Source organism: Quercus lobata, chromosome 5 (assembly GCF_001633185.2).
Source record: "Quercus lobata isolate SW786 chromosome 5, ValleyOak3.0 Primary Assembly, whole genome shotgun sequence".
Classification (NCBI taxonomy): domain Eukaryota; kingdom Viridiplantae; phylum Streptophyta; class Magnoliopsida; order Fagales; family Fagaceae; genus Quercus; species Quercus lobata.
The window spans coordinates 57,687,725-57,697,674 of record NC_044908.1 but is presented as its reverse complement, the minus strand read 5'-3'; the positions used below and the strand labels follow the sequence as shown (position 1 = coordinate 57,697,674).

The window sequence follows — 9,950 nt, the reverse complement described above, 5'->3', positions numbered from 1 at the left end:
AAATTGTTCCTATCTTTGCTACACAAAACAACTGTTAAGATTTATGAAAGTTTTCCTCTTAGGCAAATTTCGTTTTGGTCAAGTTTAGAACATTTGAGTTATTGAACTTCTTTGGTTAAGGCGGCTATAAATGGCTATTATCAAGGCAACAAGTCGTCCATTAAATCTCTTCCAAATGAATTGTTGACAGAAGTTCTTGGTCATGTTGCCTCAACTTCGTTTACTGACCTATTTAATGTCAAGTTGAGTTGCAAATACTTTCTTGAAGTAGCAAAGGATGATTATATATTTCAACGCATATCACTTGAGAAATTTCCAGTAGTTCCTCTTCGTATAAGTAATGAAGCATCATCTTTTTTTAAACGTTGTGAGGAGTTTGGAAACCCTGAGTCCTTATTTAGACAAGGGATGATTGATTATTTTAGTTTGGCAATGATAGAATCAGGACTTGAGTACTTGAAAAGAGTGGCAAAGGTAATTCAGAAGCAACATACGTCTATGGGATTATCTTGCTGTGTTCTGAAGGTCAATTAAAGCAAGAGGGCTTAAAGATTTTATCTTCATTGAAAATGACTAAATCAAGTGGCTTGAAAGAATGTCGAAAGAGAATGAGGACTGTTATAAGTGATATGTGGATTAGTAATTCTATTGTTAGACAACAAGTATTGTGTTCCCTTAAAGAACCATGCCAAGTTCTGAAAAAGAAGAGAGAATGGGAATCAAGTGACAACGAGCTAGATGAAGATGACAATACTCTCTGTGAAGCTTGTAGCTGCAATTGTGAAGTTACTTGGTTTTCTAATATGCTAGGTCGACGAGTATATTAACCATCAGAAATTGTACTAAAAAAAACACTATTTTTAGAAATTGTAATTTTGTATAAGAGAGTTTTCCTTAGAAAAAGAACAAAAAGAAAAAAGAAGAAGAAGATAAGAGTGTAGTCCAGATCATATTTTTCTTCACATATTTCCCACATTTTTTACATGTGCCTTTTTAATTAGTTAGATACTTAGAATTGGTTGGTTTGTATAATTTCGATTACAGCTTTCTCAAGCTGCAGCTTGCTAATGGACTGAACAAGCACAGTTACCGGTCTCATCAAGAGCACCTAGTTATAGGCCTAAAGCAAGTGTATCACGAAAATAATCTTAACCCCACCTTCAAGTGGAAGTACACATTTCAATTTTCTCCAAGCATGGATTTCAATCAAGTCACACCTAGTACGACTGTTTCTCATCATCTGGCAAAATGTTTTTCCAAGGAGAATATGACATTTATTTTTCTTCAGAACTTACAGTTGTAGCAGGCAGATGGGGCAGGTTTTGTACTTAACTCCCAAGTACTCTCTGGTCCTTTTAAAGTATCTTAATGCAATTATATTGGTCCAGAAAAAAGGAATTGTCTAATGACTGAGAACTCTACAGACAACAATGTACTTCATCATTGACAGTAAAATCCTCATCACTCCACTCACTGACATACTAATTCCCATCAAGCAGAAATAATAGAACAGAACTTAATCCAACCCCACTGCAAAAATGAATTAAACAAGCGACTTTAAAATCTTTTTCCCATTGTCCACAAAATGTTTTAAGAACACATAATGAAACCTATTCATGTGCCATGGCAGCGCACAAACAATCTAAAAGCAAATACATTCTCGAAACAGCAACACAACACGTAATGCGCGGATAAGGGAGAGTCTATAAAAGAGAATTAGGAAATACAAAATCGATTACCATATCCCAAATTTCAACATAAAGCTCAAGAATGTTGCCCAAATCTAAACCCATCTCAAACTCCAATTTTTGAACACTACAAAATGTCTTCTCACTGGAGACATAAGAAACATTTGATAACACAAAGTTGTTTTGGTCTGCTAACTTATGACTTATGAGCAACTAACATTTACAGTCCAACAATCAAAGTAAACAAATCCTTGATTTTCGAAACATCATAAAATTTAAAAATCATTCACATTGTTTTCCCAGAACGAACCGCCAGAACAAGGGAAAAAAAATGCATAACAAACTGTGATCTGATCCAAAACAACAACAACAAAGAACAAAAGTCACAAATTCATGTCATTAACAAATTCGAACTCACAAAATCTGTTCATTTCATTTCCACCATTAACACAAATAACAACTAAAAAAACCCAAAAAAATATGAGGTGGGATATTGTAAATACCAGGGAAAAAGCGGGGCAGTGAGTGAGTGAGTGAGAGTGAGAATTCAGATGGGCTTGACAGAAGAATCGTAGGAAGTGGTGGAAGAAGCAACAACAACAACAGGATCATCAGATTCAGAGGTGATGAGAGGGGCGCGAATGTTGGTGGTGGCAGAAACGGCGTCGTCTGGGTCGTAGTCGGGATTGAGGGAGCGATCGATGGCTTCGCGGCCTTGTTCTAGGCAAGGCTTGCAAGCGATCTCGATGGCGATCCAACCCAGTACCACTCCTGCTATTGCTATCAATGCGCTTGTTATTGCTGCCATCTGATCTCTCTCTCTCTTTTTCTCAAAGCTACCTTTTTTTCTGAGTCCCTGGTCTATTTCAAATGTAGTAGTGTTTTCGGGTTTTGAAAATTTTAGCTGCAAAATTCGCTCAATGCTGTTTGTGGACTGGAGGAATTGTTGGTGGGTGTAAAAATCTATTAATTTTAATGTCAAAGGTAAAGTAATGGGATGGGGATGGGGTTTCCAGTGGGACCCACCGTGTGTGACCCCAGCTTTATCCGGTTGGAATTTGGATTTGGATCTCTTGATTCTCTCAATTTCTCTCTTCTACGAGAGAGCTTTCAATTCCGAACCATTTATGTTTATACTATTATTTAAGGTTTCTTTCGTTTAGATTTTTCATTTTTTTTTTTTTAAGTTTAAAAATGTCTCTATACTCCTATGTTTAAGTAAAAATAAAACTAAAAGACAATTCGGTAAAAATATAACTCTAACTCTCACTAAAACATTGATTAAAAAATAGAATCACTCTCCTATTAATTTTCAAATTACTTTATTCACTTATAAATTAGATTTCAAAATAAAAAATTATATATAAAATAGACGTGTGCTTAGAGACTAGTTATTATTACTAGCCTCTAAGCACGTGCGTGAGCACGTGCTTAGAGGTTTTTTTTTTTTGGGTAAAGATTACTTTACATTGTGATGAAGTAAAAAAAAAAAAAAAAAGAATAAATGGGGTGAGTTTTGTAGATTAGAGGAGTTTTAAAACTAACAAAATTGTGATCCTATTTTGTAGGGAGCTAGTGAGTAAAAGTAGGAATTTAAATCAAGTTAAAAGTAGAAGTTTATTAGAAACAGAAAAACATTTCAACGTAGAAGTAAAAATTTATTATTTTTGTCAATTTACTATTTTAACCTCATTTTTAAGTTTTAGGTAGAGGTATTTTTGATAGTAAAAAAAAAATGACTAACTTTTTTTTGCCAATTGACTATTTTATCCTCATTTTTAAGTTGTTGGTTAATTAATTTAGAGGTATTTTTGACACAAAAAAAAAAAACAATAATTAACTTTCTGAATCCTCTTAATATATACAGATTTCTGAATTCTCTTAATATATACTAGCTTCTGAGCACGCGCGTGAGCGCGTGCTCAGAGGCTCTTCTATTTTTTGGGTAAAAATTAATAATTTTCATTTATTATAATTTGGGATTTCTACTTTTTACAATCACAATAAAAAAAAATTTAAAAAAAAAAAAAAAAACTAAGGGTGTAATGATTTTTTTTTTAAATTGAAAAAAAAGGAGGACAAAAGAAACAAATACGTTGTGATGAAGTAAAATTTTTTTTTTTTGAATACGTGGGGTGAGTTTTGTAGATTGGAGGAGTTTTAAAACTAACAAAAGAGTAATCCTATTTTGTAGGGAGTTAATGAGTAGAAGTAGGAATTTAAATCAACGTAAAAGTAGGAGTTTATTAGAATTTATTATTTTTGTCAATTTACTATTTTAACCTCATTTTTAAGTTTTAGGTAGGGGTATTTTTTACAGTAAAAAAAGCATTAATTAACTTTCTTTTTTCAATGTACTATTTTAACCTCATTTTTAAGTTGTTGGTTAATTAATTTAGGGGTATTTTTGATAAAAAAAAATAATAACTAACTTTCTGAATCCTCTTAATATATACAGACTAGCCTCATCACACGCGCTTTGCGCGTGCAATGAGACTTTTCTTTTAGCCAAAAAAAAAAACTCTCTGTGTTTTTATTTTATATATATAATTTTTATTTTGAAATCTAATTTATAAGTGAATAAAATAATTTGGAAATTAACAGCAGAGCGGTCCTATTTTTTAAGCAATGTTTTAGTGGGAGTTAGAGTTACATTTTTACCTAATTGTCCATTAATTTTGTCTTTACTTAAACATAGGGATGTAAGGATATTTTTGAACTAAAAAATGATAAATCCAAATAAGGAAAGCTCCTTAAATAATATTATAGATTATTATTATCTATACTATTATTTAAGGAGTTTCCCTATTTGGATTCCTCATTTTTTAGTTTAAAAATGCCCTTACATCCCTATGTTTAAGTAGAGACAAAAATAAAGGACAACCTAGTAAAAATGCAATTCTAACTCCAACTAAAATATTGTGTAAAAAATAATACCACTCTCCTATTAATCTATACTATTATTTAAGGGGCTTCCTCTGTTTGGATTCCTCATTTTTTTAGTTCAAAAATGCTCCTACACTCCTATATTTAAGTAAAGACAAAACGAAAGGACAATTCAATAAAAATGCAACTCTAACTCCTACTAAAACATTGCCTAAAAATATGACCACTCTTCTGTTATTTTTCAAATTGATTTATTTACTTATAAATTAGATTTTTAAAATAAAAATTATATATATAAAATAATAAACAAAACAGTTTTTTTTTTCTACAAAATAGGACCATTGACAAAAAAAAAAAAAAAATACTCATCGCAGCGCAAAACGCGTGTGATGAGGCTAGTAATAATTAATTAAAGTTGCGAAATAAAAGAAATATATAAAAATAAGTAAGAAGAAATTCCACATTCTTTTTTATCTGTATATATTAAGAGAATTTAGAAAGTTAGTTATTGTCTTTTTTACTATAAAAAATACTTCTAAACTAATTAACCTAAAACTTAAAAATAAGGTTAAAATAGTAAATTGACAAAAATAATAATTTCCTATTTCTACGTTGAAATGCCTTCTTACTTCTAATAAATTCCTACTTTTTTTTTTATTCCAAAAAATTCCTACTGTGAGGGGTAAAAGACCCGGAGGCCTATGCGAATGTTTACATTTGGGCCAAGGCTCAGCCCAAGGAAAGACCCCTCTTCGGCCATGAGGAGAATCCTCCTCGGCATGGATTTAGCTGAGGACAAAGGAGACAACCTGCCACTGGTAGTGACACTCTATATCGTACCACGAAGAAGGAAAAGTACTATAGCAGAAAAGGACAAACAGAGAAAAGGGAGTTGTCTAGGGAAAAGGCTATCATTATTGCGTTCATGGCCTTGTGCCTAACATGGCCATACTGGAGGGAAGGGCGGATGGGACAAGCACCTACCCTAGGGACCCCATTCAGGAGGAAGATATCTACTATAAAAAAGGAGTAAAGAGAGACAGAGGGGCGGGAGACCCCCCAACACACAAGAGGGACCAGAAAGGGCTCCTAGAACCGTGCCGAGGACCAATTCTCCCAGATGAACTCAGTCCATCTCATCCTGATCGAGTAAAACACCATGATAAGTTTTGTTCATACACCAAAGCCTAGCTCTTTGGCCCACCCTCTATAAATTCATTGTACCGGGCTCACTGATCTAAGGTCCCACGCATCTTGGGCTGGATCAGAAAAATTAGACCCTACACTTACTTTGGCTCAATAACTAAAAATACTCGTCATTCTTACTTTTATGTTGACATAAATTCCTACTTCTACTCAATAGTTTAAAAAACTCCCCATGTATACTCTCCACGTATTTACCTTCCCCACATTTTCTGAATAGAACTTTTCATAAAAAAGAAAGATGTACCATAAAAGTTCTCAATAGAACTTCTCACAAACAAAAACACTTCCTATTCCTATTTTTCCTAATTGAAATAGAATTTTTGTCAATTGCACATCAACAAAAACTCTTTCCAATCGTTTATAAAAGATTACTATTCCTATTCCTAATTGAAATACAGTTTATGTCAGGTGGCTACTTTTTTATATAAAAGTAGCTTGTGTATGGTTTATTGAATCAAAGAGAAAAACACATTCTTTGAGTGGTACATCTGTTCAAGTGTGCTCGATTTGAACTGAAAATAATTGTTCTACAAACCTTGCTTTATTTCATTAAAAGGTATGTAACTTTTCTTCTAGGCATTGTTATTTTTTTTTCCTTCAGAAAATTTGTTTATGGATGCTAAATCCGAATTTTTGTCAATTGCACATCAACAAAAGTTTTTCTCAAAGATAAGGATTAGAAGGTTAGACTAAGTACACAGCAAATGTGTTTATGAACGGTTATAAGTCTTAAATTTTAGATAAGGTTTGTTTTTTTTTTTTTTTTTTTTTTTTTTTCAGAAAGAAATTTTAGATAAGTTAAAACTTAAGATTTTTAAGTTTTTAGTTATCTAAAATTTTAAAATTTTGTTAAGGAGTAACCGAGTAAGAACCATGTATTTTTTTTTTTTTTTTATAATTTCGTGTGACTTTTTTATTTTATCTTATTTAAAAAGTGATAATTGATTATCCTAACCAATCTTTATTAAGCCTTAAATGTGTAGGTGTAAGGAATTTATTTTTTATTTTTTTAACTAATACCAGCATATGTGTTTATGAACAGTTAAAACTCTTAAATTTTATATATATATATATATATATATATATTTTTTTTTTTTTTTTTGAGAAAGAAATTTTAGATAAGTTAAAACTTAAGATTTTTAAGTTTTTACTTATCTAAAATTTTAAAATTTAGTTAAGGAGTAATCGAGTAAGAGAGATTTCTAAACAATTTTAAAAGTTTTATTTTATTAAAAAAATAAAAGAAAAGATAAGGATTAGAAGTTAAGACTAAAAGTACAGCTTGAATTGTGCAATTCAAATAGGAGAACGTGTGTGTGGTGGTGGAAGTTTGTAGTTATGTAGAAGTTGAGTGTTTTAAATTTTAAATAATTAATGGATGCCTTTCCTATGTGAAATATAAAAAACAAACTAACTTTCATGTTTATCTTAATCTTAAAAAAAAAAATTAGTGTTTGCTATTTATTCATAGAATATTTATAAAGTCCATCTATTACTTCTTTTTTTTCTTTTTTCTTTTTTTTTCAAATTGTTGCAAATCCATATAATATTCTGTTATGTGCCATTAGATTTTTATAAAGTATTACAAAATATTCATCAGATTTTCATCACACTCCTAGTTGTTTTTTTTTTTTTTTTGTGATTCAAAAATATAGTAATCCCAAATTATAATGAATGTAAATTATTAAAATTTACCTAAAAAATAGAAGAGCCTCTGAGCATGCACGTGAGCTTGCTTAGAGGCTAGTATCTCTTAAATGTATACAATAATAGTAAGGTAAATCCCATGTGTGTGTATATATATATATATATAACCTTAGTTAATGGGATAAGGTTGCAATAATGAGTATAATTATGGATATACATCTCCTTTATAGACTTTACACATTTCAAACTTTACACATCCCAAATAACTCTTTCATTGCCCAAGCTTTACACATTCCAATCAAAATTTATTTCTAACAATTAATTATCTCTATATATTAAAAGAATTCAGAAAGTTAGTTACTACTACTTTTATTGACTAAAATACCCTTAATATATTATATTATCACTATACTTTAAAAATAAAAAGTATGGCATTTAAGGAAATTCAATAACTAAATTAAGAAAAAAAATCAAATCCCACTTTCACCCATCTTCCTAAAATTTAGCATACCTCTTCAAATCCCAAGTACACGTTCTCCTATTTGAATTCAAATTTTTTTATCCTGATTTCAATTGAAGCTTTACTCTTGACTTCTAATCATTATCTTTTATTTTATTAAAAAAAATTTAATTGTTCAAAATTCTTTCTTATTCCTTAACTAACCACCGATATTGCCAGCCAAAAAAAAAAAAAAAAGTTAAAAGTTAACAATTGGATAAGATAAACTACGATGAACTATCGCTTTAAAAAAATCCGCCTACAAATTCTCACAAACACAACTTCAAACTTCCACCCATTATCATTAAGCAGTTATAATGTTCTCCCTCCATCCCTATCCTTTATAGCAACAACTACTTTTGTATGTAACCTCTATAATGAACGTTGTTTTATGTTTTCAGGATAAAAGTTTGCAATCAATGGGTAGGGGACGTGAAGTCCGTGCTACAAATGATATGCCACCATTTTGAAGTCCCTTCATGTTGACAACCCAGTTGCTAAAGTTCATTATAGAGTCTACATTCCTAACAAAGCAACATCATCTCTAGAGGTAATTATTTCATGTTGTCTGGATCTAAATATATGGTAGAATGTATTGTGGGAGTTGGATTTGGGAAGTGTCTTCCTAAGTTTAGTAAGCCCAGAGTCACATGTTTAATTTTTTAGTGCATTTTGTGTAAGAGATCAAAAAATTATTAAAATTTACCCAAAAAATAGTAGAGCATACGTGCTCAGATTCTAGTGTGTGTCTATATATATATATATATATATATTTAAATTACACCTTGTAGGATGAATTTTATTTTCATCCTTATATTTTTTGTTAAAGTTCAATTTAATAACTTTTTTTTTTTTGAGAAGAAGAAAGCTATAATATTATTAAAGAAGGGATGCCATGTCAGCAACAATTACAGCATTTACCAAAATTTTCTTTATAGGGATATAATTTTTGCAAGCTCTCCAAACAAAATTTCTCACCTTATCTGGAATTGACAAGCTCCAAATCTTGTTCCATTCAGCTTAACCAAGAGACAAGGCTTCTGACTAGCTGAGAAGCAAACCATCAACATCTAAATTATGTTGCTCTTTAACTAAAAATTAGAATCCAAATTTAACAGCATACAAACCCGATTGACATAAAGGCCAGAAAACTTTATCAACAACCCAATTCCCACACAGTGGAATAGACAGAATAGAATTGACCTCGTGGGGAAGAAACAAATTCTGTAAAAGAGATAAATTCCATGTTTGGTTAGTGGGTTAATGAGATAAACAACAAGAGCTCCATTCAAAATTTCTGGAAAAGAAGATTGGAGCCTGGGATTTTCAAGGCTTGGCAACCACAGATCTGCCCATAGATTTATACTTTCACTAGTTCCCATCCTCCAATGAACACCTCTTTTAAGCACATCTCTACCTTTTAAAATACTCCTCCATGTATATGAGCCCCCAGAATTTTCTTTGGCATCTAAAACTGAACAATGAGGAAAAAATTTTGATTTAGATACCCTGTAAAATAGTGATTCTTTATTATGAAGAAGTCGCCAAGCTTGTTTTGCAAGGACATCATTAAACAAAGCCAAATCTTTAAAACTCATTCCTCCCTCCTTTTTTGGCTTACACAATTCATCCCATTTTAACCAATGAATTTTCCTTTGACCACCCCTTTGACCCCACCAAAATTTTCTAATCAAACTTTCAAGGTCATTACATAAACCCAATGGAAATTTAAAATAATTCATTGAATAAGTAGAGATAGCTTGTTACACCGCCTTAATCAAAACTTCCCTCACTGCTTGTGACAAAAGTTTTTCCTCCCACTCTTGTAATTTCTTCCAAACCCTCTCCTTGATGTAATCAAAGCTAGCCTTCTTTTTCCTCCCCACATGTACATCTCATACTGCTTTATTTCCATAATTCCCAAAGCATCTTTAATTTCATTCCTCCTATCTTCTGAAGTTGATTTACTAAAAAAGATAGTCGTCTTGTTCTTGTTTATTTGTTGACCCAAACATTTCTCATAA

At 31.3% G+C, this 9,950-nt stretch overlaps 1 protein-coding gene across 2 annotated transcripts; it reads right to left on the bottom strand.

Annotated features, from left to right (window-relative positions):
* Positions 1–1,560: 1,560 nt before the first annotated feature.
* On the bottom strand, positions 1,561–2,704 carry LOC115992071 (outer envelope membrane protein 7). 2 transcript variants are annotated; one of them, XM_031116117.1, is made up of 2 exons: positions 2,192–2,704; positions 1,561–1,703 (listed from the first exon to the last, which is right to left on the bottom strand). In XM_031116117.1, the coding sequence occupies exon 1, from the start codon at positions 2,494–2,496 to the stop codon at positions 2,236–2,238; it is 261 nt and encodes an 86-aa protein (XP_030971977.1). In that variant the 5' UTR covers positions 2,497–2,704; the 3' UTR covers positions 1,561–1,703; positions 2,192–2,235. The 2 variants fall into 2 exon arrangements, with proteins under 2 accessions (XP_030971977.1, XP_030971976.1); XM_031116116.1 differs by lacking the exon at positions 1,561–1,703 and adding an exon at positions 1,719–2,038 and having other exon boundaries at positions 2,192–2,703.
* Positions 2,705–9,950: the final 7,246 nt, after the last annotated feature.

Coding starts and splice junctions, on each gene's coding strand:
- LOC115992071 (XM_031116117.1), bottom strand. CDS start 2,496: ATGGCAGCAATAACAAGCGCATTGATAGCAATAGCAGGAGTGGTACTG.